This window comes from Mobula birostris, chromosome 5 (assembly GCF_030028105.1).
Source record: "Mobula birostris isolate sMobBir1 chromosome 5, sMobBir1.hap1, whole genome shotgun sequence".
In the NCBI taxonomy this organism is placed as follows: Eukaryota; Metazoa; Chordata; class Chondrichthyes; order Myliobatiformes; family Myliobatidae; genus Mobula; species Mobula birostris.
The window spans coordinates 48,084,601-48,100,792 of NC_092374.1; the positions used below are offsets into that span (position 1 = coordinate 48,084,601).

Consider the following 16,192-nt stretch of genomic DNA (forward strand, 5'->3'; position numbering starts at 1 on the left):
TCATTGAAATGTTATTGAGGTGAAAAGTGCAATTTTTACTAGGGTGCAAATACCTACAAACATCTATTGCAGTCCTTTGTCAGGGCTCATTGTGCTTAAAAAAAGCTCTTTTTTTCTTCCATTTTAAATAGGTTCCTCTTATGTAAATACCTAAAGTACAAAAAAAATCAAAGCAAGGTCATGTCTGTTTAGAAACACTGCATGTGTATCGAATAATACCTATTCTTTAGTAGCACTGATTTATTTGTGGAGCTGTCTGTTGTGAATATTTGAAATATTTGAACCAGAGGCAACACGGATGAAGGTTAAGAATTAGAATGAGGGAATTTGGTGCAGCCTTGAAAAATATGTCATGTAATTCACTAAAAGGAAGAGCAAGTTTTTGAAGTAATGCAGATAGCAACACATTTGTTGTCAATTTGCATTAAATTTGGGTGTCAAACTTGAATAAATGTAGAAATGCTTGGATCCGAAACAAAGTTCTGGGCTTGTTTTCAAGTTCAAATCTTTTTGAATGCTAGGAAAATACTGTTGGATATATAAGCTGTTCAAGTTGAATGCGTTTCGAGTGAGAAACTGTGTTGTGTAAATGCAGCCTTTTAAGAAAATCAAAAAAAAATCAGATGCTGGAAAGCTGAAATGATGGAAACACTCAGCAGGATACAGGTAGTGCCTGTGGAAAGAAAAACAGTTACTGTTTCAGCTCAAAGGTCCTTTATAGGAACTATGATAAAGAGAAAGGAAGTTAGTTTTAGGCTGCTGAGAGTTTGTGGGATAAATAGATAGGATAAAGGAATATCTGTGGATGTGGCCCTGAGCTTCCAATTACTTGTCACTTTCAGTCTCCAACCCATCCTGACTTAATTGTTCAAAAGATGTTCAATATGAATTTGGTGGGGGCAGCACCTCACCTTCCCTCCAGACCGTTGCTGCCTTTGGGGCTCAATATCAATGAACTTGCTTTCTCTATTTGTATCAGAGCTGGCCAGTGCACCCATGTAATCCATTGGAAGTATTAACATTTCTTTCACCAGACACTGTCTGAGCAACTGAGAATTTTTTCCTACTCTGATCTGTATTTTACTGCATTTGCCTGTCCTCCCACCTTCCCTCCACCCCTCTTGATAACTTTCACAAATCAAAAAGTTTTATCTTTGGCTCTTCTCACCCTTGTCAGTGACCCAAGTGATTTAATAATCAAGGTAATTTGTTTCTTTCCTTCTTGTCTATATCCTGATCTTGCTCCATTTCTCATTACCGTTGTAGTCACCTACAGACTTGCGGCTCTGCTTAATGTTGTCATGTCATTTGTACTCCACACGCTTCATCTATTTCAGTGTATTTCCATTCCTATGTCCCTTGTTGAACTTCTTTTCACCATCTGTAGCATTTTGGCCCTGAGTGAACAAAAGGCTAGTTACTTATTTCTGAACAAGGATAGTCCTTGATTTTTATATATTAAACTAAGAGTTTTTTTTTCCCTTCATGTTTTAAATTCTTGCATGACCTGAATATCCATGTCTCTATGTCTCCTGTGGATCTGCATCACCTACTGCATATCTTGTTTGTACCACTGATTTTGTTTCATGCTTCCCCACGTTGCCCTACAATCGGTCCTGAAACTTTAGCCATCTCGGTATAATCTAGAAACTCCTCATCAGTTATTTGAATAAGATGATGTTTTTTCCCCGGGATATCCTGGACAACATTCCTTTTTCTAAGCATACACTGAAATGGGATTATAACTGGCATGGCAAGCAGTTATTACCCATCTCTAATTTCTATTGAGAATTTGTGGCAAGTTGCCTTTTAGAATGGCTGCGTGGATGTTTTCTTGGAGACATAATAACATTTTGATCCAGGTTAATCAAGGGAAAAGTTTTTTTCACAAGGAAGCGTGGTTTGTGGCTGGAGAATACCACTTTTGTTGTTTTTGATGATCAAAGTCAAAGATTTATTGTCAGTGATTACCTTAATATTTGACTGCAGTACCTTTTGTAAGTGGCGTGGACCAGTGAGAGAGTGAGTATGTTCAGTATGTGGAGTGACAATTGGAAAACTTTTGTACCCAATAATGTTGATGTTGGAGCAGGTGAAGTGTATTCAATCATATTCTTGATCTGTATGTTCTGAAAAATAAAATCATAAATTCACGGAGTACTATAGCACAAAAACAGGCCCTTTGGCCCTTCTAATACATGCCAAACTGTTATTCTGCCCAGTCCCTGGACCAAACTCCTCTATACCCCCCTTATCCATGTATTTATCTAAAATTCAACCATCAAAGATGTTGCAATCAAACCCACACCCACTTCTGCTGACAGCTTGTTCTACCACTCTCACCACCCCCTGAGTGAAAAAGTTCCCTCTCATATTCACTTTAAACTTTGATCTTTCACCCTTAGCTTATGAGCTTAGTTGTAGTCTCATACAACCTCAATAGAAAAAGTCTGCTTGCATTTATTCTATCTATACATCTCATAATTTTGTATCCCTCTATCAAATCTCTCATTCTCTTCTGCTCCAGGGAATAAAGTCCTAACTTATACAGTCTTTCCCTATAACTCAGGTCCTCAACCCAGCATCATCCTTGTAAGTTTTCTTTGTATTCTTTCAATCTTATTGTTATCTTTCCTGTAGGTAGGTGACCAGAGCAGCACACAATATTCCAATTTTGTTTTCATCAAAGTGTTGCTCAATCTTAGTTTATATACAAGTTCAACATAAACATTAATGTATTTTAATGTTCATATACTTTTGCGCTTGGACACTTTTCTTAGAAATATTGATCAAATCCTTAGGTTGGCACTGTGCCTGTTCAAGTACCTGTAAAATTCTCTTAAATCAAGCACGTGGTCGGATTTTTTGCCCCCATAATCATCAGCTATGACTCATGTGGGTGTTTCCCCAGTATCCAAAGAAAACCAACAGGAGATGTAAGTTCCCCATCAATTAATTTGACATGTCAGAAATTACAGACAGTCAATGTTGCAAATGAGAAGGTGACACGTACAAATTTTCTTACAGTACTTCTGGATCAAGGAACTCCTGCATTCTTTCACAGGACTTATTTCTTATCCCTAATAGTAACATACATCTAATAATCAGTAAAACCTCATTGCAATTCAACATACAGTGTTTGGAACATGAGTATTTGCACAATTGTGAAGAAAACATTAACTGTCTAGAGTCCAGACACTGCTATAACCTCATGAAATATTTAAATTGAACATATATAAGCTAAGATCTTTTGGGATGTGACTTTTTAAACTTCCATCATCTCTTTTTGAAATGCCTGTGTTACAAGAGGCTTTGTTTTGGGCATGTGACAAAGAGAAATGTATATAACCATTTGAACTTGTCAATGGGTCATTGAAGAAAAGTCTTGATTTACATTATATTTTATATTACAGATAAACGAATTGGTGGATGCTCGTGATGTGGTCATTGGAGCCTGGTTTGAAGCTCACATTGTAAATGTAACAAGGAAAACTAAGACTAATGACTCGGAAGGTGCCAATGGAAATGAAAGGACAGGAGCATGTGCTCAATATGTTAAAGATCCCTTGGACCAAGATCAGTCACAGCACTGTAATGGGGTCACTTCAAATAATTTGGACTGTACACCATCTACGTCTAACGTGGATTCTGCAGACAGTGATATTATATATCATATCAAATATGATGAGTAAGTCTAGTTCCTACCACTTGAAGACAATTTCATTTTTTTTAAACAAATGATACTGAGTTCAGAAACATGTACTAATAAGTACAGAAATTTGAAATGTGTGTTTAGGATTGCATAGTCAAAATTAACCTCCATTCTGCCACAAAATGTTGCACTTAATTTAACAGTAAACATATAGTAAGCATATTTTTGTTTACTAGTTACGCTACAAAACTCTTGTTGGTTTTATTTTGCTTGCATTGAAAGAGATTTTAGAGGTTGTATTTTTTTCTATTACTGTTTTTTCAGGATCTAGGCATTGCTGATGGTGTCAAGATTGTTTCTTGTATCTAATCGTCCCAGAAAGTGATAGTGAGTCGCTTCTTTGAATTTCTGCTGAAAGTACTGCCGTAGTTGCAGAGGGAGTTCCAAAATTTGGAGATGGTGATAATGAGGGAAAGGCAGTATTTGCAAGTCAGGATCACGAGATGCTGCAGATGTTGGAAATCCAGAACAACATGCACAAAATGCTCGAGGGGCTCAGCAGATCTCACGGCATCTATGGAAATGAATAAACAGATGATGTATCAGCACTGGACAGGAAGGGGGAAGATTCCAGAACAAGAAGGAGGGGGAGGGGAAGGAGTACGAGTTAAAGGTGAAACCGGATGGGTTGGGGAGTGAGATATTAAGCAAGAAGCTGGGAGGTGATAGATGGAAAAGTTAAGAACTGGAGAAGAAGGAATCTGACTGAGGAGGAAAGTGGACCATGGGAGAAAGGAAAGGAGGAAGGGCAGGTGAGGTGAAGAGGTAAGTGGTTGGGGGGATTCAGAATGGGTAATTGAAGAAGAGGAAAGGGGGAGGGAGGAAAATTATTACTGGAATTTAGAGAAATTGATGCTCGTGCCATCAGGTTGAAGTTTACCTAGAAGTGAGGTGTTGCTCCTCCAACCTGAGAGTAGCATTGTTGTGGTGGAAGAGGAGGCCATGAACCAACATGGCACAATGTGAACGGAGATTGGAATTAAACTAGTTGGCCACAGGGAAATACTGCTTTTTGCTGATGGAGTGAAGATACTGGACAAAGTGGTCCCCCAATCTATGTCAGTTCTCACCAACGTCAAGGAGGCCGGAAACAGTAGATGACCCCTACAAATTCACAGGTGAAGTGTTACCTCACGTGGAAAGACTTGGGGCCTGAATGGAGGTGAGGTTGATGGGCAGGATTGTATTCATCTTGGAGGGGAACAAGTAAGGGGTAGTGTTTCTGTGCATCTGAGTTGGAGTGCATTGAAATTGTATAGAAAATTGTCAAATGAAACTTACATTGATGACTCAACCTTTACTCTTGTATGCAAGGTCCGGATCGGGGAAAAGAGCAAGGTTAGAAAAAACTTCCAATTTAAAAGTAAAAGTTATAATTGTCATGAAAAAGGGAAGGAAGTGGAACTGGAATATGGACAATCTTGAAATAGTTATAATGACTCAAATACAATGAATTCTGCTAATTGGGACAAATCAGGACCAATATATTTTGGCCCAATTAAGTGGCTGCACCAATTAGCCAAAAGTTCATGGAAATAGTTAAAAAGGTATTAAAAAAAACAAACTACCATATAACTAAGTAATAAATTATGTATTTAAGAGAAACGCAGAACAAATTAGAACATTATCAATACTGCTACAATATTTTTTCCTAATAGTTAATGATAGAGGAATTCATTCAAGTGTGCTGCCATGTTCTTTTGATTGACTATAAATGAACAAAACCAGCCCAAATAATAATCTGCTTTCATTAGGTGTTTTTGACGATTGCATACTCCATCTTCATTTTCATTGTAACATTCAAGTGATTGTCAATACCTTGAAATTATCTGTAGTTCCTAACTTGTTGAAGTTGCAAAATCATTTCATTTTTATTTCTGGTTGTTTTTGGCATCTCCAAGCCTGAATGCTTGAAACCGCAGTGAGCAAAGCAGTTCTGAATTGTCTTGCTTATTTCTCGCCAACTATCAGTGTCAAAAATCACTGCATCTTGAACACAAGCACATGCAGCTGATGCTGTTTAAAGTCTGTTTGCTCTAAGTATGGTGTACTGTCTAATGGCCACACAGGGGCATGTGACTGACACTAGTTAGAAACTGTTCAGCAACAGTCTCCTGCCCCAGTTAAGTGGCACAGTGTCCCAAGTAAACAAAGAGAATCCAGGTTATTTTCTCTATTAGATTCTGTTCTTTAAGAGTTGTCCCAAAAAAAGTAGCTGCCCAATTAACCAGAATCCATTGTATTTATTTTTTGACACCATCTCTGTCTATTGTTTGGGAATAGGTATTTCCACTAATGAAGTAAGTTGAAACAATGTGTAAAATGCAGGATCTCCATTGCATTTATACCTTTTGAAGGATCTACGCTGTTGGTATTAAGCTATGAATGAATAATGTAGGAGTTGAGAATCAGTAGCACCAGTATGGGGGGCGGAGTGGGGAACAGAGATATCCTAGTATTGAATAGATTACATATTTATTATTTACCTAAACTTTTTGAGTTCAATACTGAAGTATTGAAAGTAAAGGCAGAAACCTAATTCCTATACCACTACATTCCTGTAAGTTGCCTACTTTGGTCAAGGGTGTGTGAAGTTCACCAAATCAGCAGCAGGTGAGTACAGTGATATTATGAAATCATCATTGGAATAAAGCACCCTTTCAGAAGTACTTGGAACAGTTTCTGCAGCACCATTCATTACAATGACATCCAGGGCAACACATCTATCTGAGCATCACTTCTCACGGGGGGCGGGAGGGAAATTCAATGACTCAAATATATCTACTGCGGATTTGAATCTGAGGTGTATATCCCTAATAAAAAGCTCAACAATGTATTGACAAATTTAAAGTTTTTCATTCATGTTACAGAGCTCCACAGCATTTAGAATTGAAACTACACTTGGACTAAGATGTTAACTGTCCTGTGCTATTACCAGTGAGATCATCTGTTGATCTGCCACCTGTCTTCAGGAGTTTCGGCCCGCTTATGATCAAGAGGTGGTGGGCCAGCAGTGCTAAAGCACCACTTCTCACTGGTGAGCTTAAAAATTTGGCATCTGCCTCTATCAGAGTTGTTGGTCGCCTCCATCCAACAGATAGTCTACTCTTCAGGTGTCTATGCAACCACTGAAGGGTTTGCAAAAGATGGATATACTGTCCGACTATCTGCCCCTCTGGACGTACTTGGTTCACACCCATGATGATGCTGTCTCTGCTGCCTCAGCTACAGCCCTGCTGGTTGACGATCTCTCTTCTAATGAAGCCAAGGTCACGCAGCCATTTCTGGAAAGTGAATGCAATAAAGCCACGGCAACCTACTTCCAATGGATAGCATGAGACCTTCTACCCTCTGTCTCTGCACTCTAATCTTAATTCTGCATACTTGGTTAACTTGCGCTCATGGGCTTCATCGATGTTGTCTTCCCAGGGGACTGTGAGTTCACCAATAACCACTTCTCTACTGCTGTCAGACCATACGACTATATCTGGATGTAGTGTGGTGAAAACTATTTGCTCCGGGAAACTGCCTTTCCCGTCCAGGTCGGCCTTGACTCGCCAATCATTGGCTGAAGAAAGTACATTTGATTGTGGGCTTGTGCTGTACACCCTTGACTTGGAGCCGCCTTTCACAAATGATATGATATGTTCTGTGCAGCATGGGGCATGAGATAAGTTGTGCTGCAGTACTCTCTGCGCGTCCGCTTCTGTTACAACTTTGAGAACATTGTTATGTCTCCAAGTGTACATGCTGGAAAGATTGGCTCTGCATGCACTCAAAATATGTTGAAGTGTTCCCTTCTCGCCACAAGCAGCACACCTGTCTGTCTTATCTTCATACCAGGTGCTGAGGTTGGCACGTGTTGGGATCAGGTCATACACTGCTCTGCATAGAAAAGAAATGCAGAGCAGTTCCATCTGCCACACAACATTCCAAGATAGATGTTGTTGTTCAACACCTTCCCACCAGGTCCAAACCCCTTGTTTGGCCAGGCCAACTGTTTTAGCTAACCGCTTCTCTTCTACCTCTTGTATTTCTTGTGTTACAAGCTCACGGCACTCCTTACCTGTAGAAGATGACCACCACTTGTGGGTTGTCCATCCAAGTCCCTGGCAGCCTAGCTGGGTAGCCCCAACCGTCTCCTTGTGCTTCAATCTAGAGTCTGCCTCATCAACTGCTACATGGGCTGACCACTTCCTGCCTGATCTCACATTCGGCTGGGTGTTCTTGATGATAGGGTCTTTTGAGTCTGGAAGCATCAAGAATGATCTTACCTTGGCTACCTTGACCTCTTCAACAAGGGATTGCACTGGGATGGTAAGCTTTGTCTGGCTACTATGGATTGCAACATTGGTGAGGCTACTCGGTACTCGAAGCTACTTCTTCACATACTTGTTGATCTTCCATTTCATTGCCTCAACATAAGACATTGCAACTTCATAGGCAGTTAGTGGTCACATTATCCGTGGCATCGGTCCGTACTGCAAGCAGCACAACTTCAACTTGCCAGGCAAGCCACACTTGTCGACAGATATCAGACCTCTGCTGATCTGTTCTCCTGTCTCTTGAACCCTCTTGGTGTCTCTCAGCTCCTCTGTGTACCATTGCCCAAGGCTCTTAACTGATTGGTCCCGAATGGATGGAATCTGCTCTCCACAAAGGGTGAAATGAAAGTTAACCAGCTTTCCTTTCCTAAGAACAAGGCTCCTTGACTTCTTGGACTTGAACTTCATTCTTCCCCAATCCATTAGCTCCTCGAGTCTAGATAGTACACTTTCCTCTGCCTCCGTGCTAGGACCCAAAAGGGTGAGATCATCCATGAACGCTCGTATTGGTGTTAACTCCTCTCCGCCATCAAGTGCGACACCTGGTCCCACTGATTCTGCAGCCCTCACAATGACCTCCACGGCTAACATACAAAAAGGATGGGGGAAATCACACATCCCATTGGGATTCCAACATCCAAGCTCTGCCACCTAGTTGTAAACTGCTGAGTGGAAAACCTCATCTGGAAATCGTTGTAGTACTGCAGAACAAGGTTCCTCACCTTAGCAGGAAACCATAGGAATTCCATCGCAAACTCAATCAGGGCATGGGGAACAGAACCATACGCAGTTGCAAGATCAAGCCAAACTACAGCCAGATTCCTTCTCAACCTTTTCGACTCCTGGATGGTGTGCCATATCATACTAGTATGCTCAAGGCATCCTGGGAAGCCTGGTATCCTGCCTTCTGCACAGATGTATTTACCGATCCATTCTCTATCACAAATGAAGATATTCTTTCTGCGAGAATGTCAAACATAATCTTCCCCTCTACATTCAGGAATGAAATTGGTCGGAACTGATTCAATGTAGTAGAATTCTCTTCCTTCGGGATGTATACTCTTTCAGCCTCACTCCATGACAAAGGAACAACACCTTGTCTCCACACCACCTTTAATAATCTCCACAATTACTTCCTCAGCTCTTCATACTTCTTGAACACCTTATACAGCACTCCATTAGGTCCTGGCACTGAACCTGACCTTGCCTTTCTGATGAACCGTTTGACTTGGGCTATTTTGGGTTCTGACAGATCGAACTTCACTCCTGGCTTGGTAGGCTTCACAAGCCCTAAAATGTCAATCAAAGGAGCCTCCCGCTGTTCGTCAGAGTAAGTGCTTGCCAGGTGATCCTCAAGTTCTTGTTGAGAGATGTTAAGCTGCCCGCTCTTACTTTGTTCAGACAATTTCTTTGTGAACTGGTGAGGGTTCTCAAAGAATGACTTTCTTGCCTTCTCTCTCTTATTTCTCTTTTTACATTGTGACTGCACGACGGAGTGATGCTAACTTTAATTGAAAATGCTCTCGGAGATCAGCAAGCCCTGGCTTGTCACCCTCACTTGCTACCTTCTGCCTCTGTCTCAGCGATCTAAACTCTCTCCTCAACCTACTAATCTCCTTCTGGTGCCTGCTTGGTGTCTGCGTAGGCTTTGCTTTCTTCAACTCAACCAAACCAAACCGGTACTTTCCAACATCGTAAATCTTTTCGCCCATCACTTCCAATTTTCTCTTTGATGTTCCCATGAGAGTGTCCTCCAGCATCATACTGATATCCTCATCAAACACACACCAAGCCTTCTCGTCTGCCATTTGCTGGCCACTTTACCTTCCTCTTCTTCTCTACCTGCTCACCACTGCCATCATGCGAAGGATCTACCTGGGTACTGTGGTCTGAAACCTGACCTGGGTTATCTCTTGTCTGACCTGGAGTATGATGACTCTCCAGAGCGAATTGCTGTGGCTTGTGAATTAGTGGTTGAAAAGACCACATCATCTTTGCTTGGTGAAGTAATTTCATTTTCATCCACTGAGATGGAATAGCATTTCAACTTTGCTTGGTGGACTCATAAACCTTTAATGCTGGAAAATGCACTCCCACACCAACACATTGGACGCTCAGAGCCTCTCGATTGTAGTTGTTCCCTGTAATTAACTGTATCCAAACGATTGGGTCCATCATTTGCCCTACCTCTCGGAGGACCCTGAGGGTATGTTTATAAAATTTAAATGAATTTCCTTTGAAAGTTGACTTTGAACACCATCACCTCAAATTTTTCATGAGGTAAGTTGATCTGTTGTTTCTGTTTGTCTGATCAGATTCATATTTATTTATTTATCACATGTACATCAAAACATGTAGAGAGATGTGTCATTTGCACTCACGACCAACAGAGGATGTGCTGGGGGCAGTCTGCATTTAAGGCGCCAACATAGCGTGCCAATAATGCTCGATAGAGCAACACAGAACACAACGAGACAGGCCACAACAAGCAATAAAACAATAGTAAAACAAACCTTTTTCCTCCCTCCCACTCACCTACACACAAAGACTGCCTTCTAATCCCAGGACAGGCCTCAGAGCCTCCAATCACCAGGCTGTGGCCGTTGTGCTTCGACTTCTGGACTTCTGATCAACCCCTGGACCAACTGATGACAGGACTCCAAACTCTTGTGCTCTTGTGCCTCCTGCCCTCATGGGCATCCAGTCCCAGAACCCAGCAACCTGGGACAGCCTGACATCGTTAATGTCTTTTGTCACCCACTTGCCGCCGAGCGAGGAATGGAGTTGGAGACCCTGCGTGTCCTTTGTTCAAGCATGGTGCAGAGGCCTGGACTCCATGCTGAAGAAATCTAATATATTATAAATGTCTGTGGAATCTGGTAACAGTATATGATATTTTGAAGCCCATTGGTATCACCTGTCTCATTCAAAGTCAACAGAATCCTAATAATTTACCTCCAAAATATTGATTTCTAGGTGACTTTGCCTTCAGAATTTGTTGCTGTTTCTTACTTGTTGGATGGAAGTTAAGATGTAGGCAAAATTTTATTCTGCCATTGGCTGAACAGCTTTACATGGAAGAAATTTGCATGGCAAAACTTATTCTAACCTCTGTGATTATGTCTGGTGGCTAGATTGATAAATTAACTACTTAAAGCCAGAGCTGATTCTTGATTGCTGGACTTCTTAGTCATCACCACTTGTCCCAATAATTTCTTCTGGACAGAGCTGACAGGTTTTCAGTCAATGGAGAATTGACCTTGTATTTACTGGCTCTTGCCTGTGAGTCACTCCTACAGATTCTGCTTCTTCATTTTTGTGGGTTGCTGCAAAGTACTCCAGCCATTCATCACTCTTGATTACCATTTGAAAGAGCATTTTTGCAGCTCCTTTAACTTGTTCAAAGATTCAAAGTACACTTATTATCAAAGTATGTATGCAGTATAAACCCTGAGATTTGTCTTCCCACAGACAGCTACGAAACAAAGAAAACCATGGAACCTGTTCAAAAAACAAAACATCAACCCCTCCCCCCCAAACAGGCACAAAAGAACAAATTGCACAAATGACAAAATAAAAGAGCAAAAACACAGAATATAAAATACCAACCCAAAAAGTAATCGAAAGAGTTCAGGCATATTCAGTTCAGCTAAATATAGCATTGTGTCTTTCATTATCTGCAGGCCACCCTGATTGAAATCACACAAAATAGCAGCAAAAATAAAGGAGCGAGCAGAAACACATCATAAAGTGAACTACAGAGTCCAACCCACACACCACATCGATTAAACCTTGCCCAAGACTCAGTACTCCAGCACGATCCCCTGGCAACGTTGAGTGAGAGGGAGAAAGAGACCACTGAAATGCAAGGACCTTTCTCTGGGAGCAGTGAGAGCGAGGGAGATTGTGTCACATGTAGACTCCTTCCTTCGGCAGCAGTGAGCAAGAGGCTGGTAGACTGTGCTGAACGCCTGCTCACCTTCCGCATTTGCCTTGATGACTTTAATCTTTCTTTAATCAGTGAGGTCGGCGGGGGTTGTAGTTGATCATGGGCTTGCACCCGTCTCTAGGCGTCTTGGCCTCAAGGCCGCACGCTTCGCTCGAAGTGTTATGGAACACCCTCGGAGATAGCAAAGCGCCAGATTGCTCAATCAGCCTGAAAACACACCACCAAAATGTAGATCACCAGCTCCTACAGTAGCAGAACCACTTTTGAAAGAAAAGGAAGACGTGAACGAAATTAAAGAGAGGGTAGAAGGTGGGTATCTCAGTATGATTAACTTCAGTTGCAGGAGCAAGGATATTATCTGCCACTATCCACTTCAACGGTTTTAATCATTGCCAATATCCTATTTTTTTTCCTGCTTTAACAGCCTGGTATTATTGATTTTCTTTTTTGTGTTGATTTTTTTTTAGAAGCCACAAGTTCTGAAGGCATTTCAGAGACAGCACTTAGGCTAAGAGGGCCTGGTTGTTTCAAATATCTTTTGACCAAGGTTCTGCCAAGCTTTTCTGGATCAATTTTTCCAATCATAGAACATAGAAAATCTACAGCACAATACAGGTCCTTCGGCCTGCAATGTTTTGCTGACCATATAACCTGCTCTCAAAGCTGTCTAGAATATCCCTAGTGCATAGCCCTCTATTTTTCTATCCTTACTCTTTGGCAGTATAATGCAATCGGTTACCTGTGCGGTTGCATAGCTAAGCATTGTTGTCTTGACCGGAAAGTTTTTGCTCATCCTGACTGATTGAATTCAACTTCAGGACCAGTATACGATTCTTCGAAATGATTTATGGCATTCACCAATATGCCTTGAATTTTGAAGGCATTCATTGCCTTGCTCCCTGAATATAGACTGATCTGCCAAAATTAGCAGAACTCACTCACAAGCATCCTAATAGGAGGTGGAATTATAGGGTTGGGTGCCTACATCACTTAGCCTATCTGGAGATGTCACAGCTTGCCTGAGACCACAGTTGCCCGTTCCATCTCAGAAATCAGCCTTCCCTGCATCCTATCGGCCTAATGCTGCATGAAAGACATCTCCCCCCCCCCCCCCACCCCGAATCCTGGACATTCTCTCTTCTTTCCCTCCCCCATCAGGCAGAACATACGAAAGTTGGGAATGTACCACCAGACTGAGCAGCTTTCATTCTGTTGTTATCAGACTCTTGAAAGGAACTCGTACAATAAAGCTGAACTCCTGATTTCTCGGTCTACCTTATCATGGCCTTTGCACTTCATTTGTCCACCTGCACTGCACTTTCACTGTAGCTGTGAAACTATATTCCACATTCTGTTTTGATTTCTTTTTGTGCAACCTTAATGTACTTGTGCTTGGTCTGATTTGGCTGAATGGCATGCAAACAGGCTTTTCCTTGTATATCGGTACAAGTATTACCAGTAGCTAAGCCCACAGGCGATCTCAGATATTCATTCTTGCCAACAAAAAATTCACTCCCAGCTTCATCACGGTCAAAACCCTACGTAAAATGTGCACACCCACCTTACGAAGCCCGTACTTTTTTCCGGGCCGTTCTATGCCACTCAACTGAAAATAGTTCTACCTTTTGTAAAGCTGTTAATGTTTTAAGATGTAGAGCTGAAGCTCCATCTCCTTGCATCAGTAGACATAAAAGGTTTCAGATAATATGTAGTATTACAGCACTGCCTAACTTCAACCTGAACATTCACTTGCTTTATGAAACATTGCTTTATAATCTGCTGTGAGCAGCACTTTGGAGTGAAACTATAAAATCATTGATGAAACAATAAAATCATTGATTTGAATCTGTGATTTTCATTTTGCAGTAAGATGTTCCTATAAAGGATCCAATTTAAATACTGGATCCTGAATGTTTTGCACAATGCCAGATCCATCAACCAGCACAGAGTTGGGAGTGAATTTTCTGCTGTATGCACTCAGAGGTATTTTTTCATATTTCCTCACTGCATAAGGACGTACATTGAGTATATGCTGAATGCCAGCCATCAGTCCTGTTTCATCACTCTTGCCCTTTAACCTACAGTATTTTCTCGCCAATTAACTCTCCTCTGGTTCTCCTGCTTTCAAGTTGGGACGAGGAATAACTTACAGTAGCAGATGACCTACCAATCAGATATTTTCGATATGGATGGAAACAGCAGCACTCAGGGGAAATGCATGCAGTCACAGGTAGAATGTGCAAACATCCACATTGAACTCAGGTCACTATAATTTGGTGTAACACTGCAATTTGAGAAATTGTAGATTGTAAAATAAAATTGAAAATTTGTTCTCAGATCCTCTACACAGTGAATATATATCAAACCTAGGTACACATCAAAAATGTACAAAAATGCTGTGTTCTGTTTGTAATTTTGTTTACATTGTGTTTGATTGATATATTAATTCTGTCTATTTTTGTGTCTCTCTGTAAAATCTTTCCCTTTGGTTGGATAGACAAGATGGGCTTGGCTGCTTTGCTACTTAAATTTATGAATTAACATTGGAATAAGGAATGGAACAAGCAGCCATTTCTCTGACTGCTTATTTGTGCATGCAACTGACATTGTGTATAAAATTTTACAAAAGCAAAATGCAGGGGGTGTTGGGCATCTCAGTAAATATTGAAGATAATGGAAAGTTGGTTGAATTAGCTGGAGTAATAATTCTGGTTTATCATCTCAATACAAAGTAAGGAATAAAAGGGTCGTCAGTCCTCAATGACAGAAAGAAGGAAATGCAAGGAGTCCTGCAAGGAATACAGAAATTCACGACTAATATCCAATATATGTGTACTACCAGACTTCAAATATTCAACACTTGCTTAATGTTTTTATTTTGATCTGTTTCACAGAAGTATCAACAACAATAAATTATAGAGCAACACACAAAAAATACTGGAGGGACGCAGCAGGCCAGGCAGCATCTATGGAAAAGAACATAGTCGACGTTTCAGGCTGAAACCCTTCAGCAGGATGTTGCCTGCTGAGTTCCTCCAGCATTTTGTGTGTGTTGCTTGGATTTCCAGCATCTGCAGATTTTCTCTTGTTAATGAATTATAGAGGTTCCGTCAGAATGAAATGATAATGCACAATATCCCTTCATATGAAACAGGGAGATTAGCGGGGGCTACTGCGGTGACTTTAAACTAGAATGGTTGGGGGGTGGGAATCAAATTAAAGAGGCTAGGCGTGAGGAGGTTAGTTCACAACAGGGGGATGGGAACCAGTGCAGAGAGACAGAGGGTGTAAAGTGAGGGTAGAAGCAAAAAGTACTATGGAGAAAAGTAAAAGTGGCAGGCCGACAAATCCAGGGCAAGCATTAAAAAGGGCCACTTTTCAGCATAATTGTATAAGGGCTAAGAGAGTTGTAAAAGAGCGCCTGAAGGCTTTGTGTGTCAATGCAAGGAGCATTCGTAATAAGGTGGATGAATTGAAAGTGCAGATTGTTATTAATGATTATGATATAGTTGGGATCACAGAGACATGGCTCCAGGGTGACCAGGGATGGGAGCTCAACGTTCAGGGATATTCGATATTCAGGAGGGATAGACATGAAGGAAGGGGAGGTGGGGTGGCATTGCTGGTTAAAGAAGAGATTAACGCAATAGAAAGGAAGGACATAAGCTGGGAAGATGTGGAATCGATATGGGTAGAGCTGCGTAACGCTAAGGGGCAGAAGACGCTGGTGGGAGTTGTGTACAGGCCACCTAACAGTAGTAGTGAGGTCGGAGATGGTATTAAACAGGAAATTAGAAATGTGTGCAATAAAGGAACAGCAGTTATAATGGGTGACTTCAATCTACATGTAGATTGGGTGAACCAAATTGGTAAAGGTGCTGAGGAAGAGGATTTCTTGGAATGTATGCGGGATGGTTTTTTGAACCAACATGTCGAGGAACCAACTAGAGAGCAGGCTATTCTGGACTGGGTTTTGAGCAATGAGGAAGGGTTAATTAGCGATCTTGTTGTGAGAGGCCCCTTGGGTAAGAGTGACCATAATATGGTGGAATTCTTCATTAAGATGGAGAGTGACATAGTTAATTCAGAAACAAAGGTTCTGAACTTAAAGAGGGGTAACTTTGAAGGTATGAGACGTGAATTAGCTATGATAGACTGGCAAATGACACTTAAAGGATTGACGGTGGATATGCAATGGCAAGCATT

General features: G+C 41.2%; 1 protein-coding gene across 1 annotated transcript in view; it reads left to right on the top strand.

Annotated features, from left to right (window-relative positions):
* Positions 1 to 16,192, top strand: part of LOC140197683 (E3 ubiquitin-protein ligase UHRF1-like) — a 148,431-nt gene that overhangs the window by 79,399 nt on the left and 52,840 nt on the right. The window contains exon 3 of the mRNA XM_072257993.1: positions 3,414 to 3,688. Within this exon, the coding sequence (XP_072114094.1) occupies positions 3,414 to 3,688 (275 nt within the window). The remainder of the gene's footprint in view (positions 1 to 3,413; positions 3,689 to 16,192) is intronic.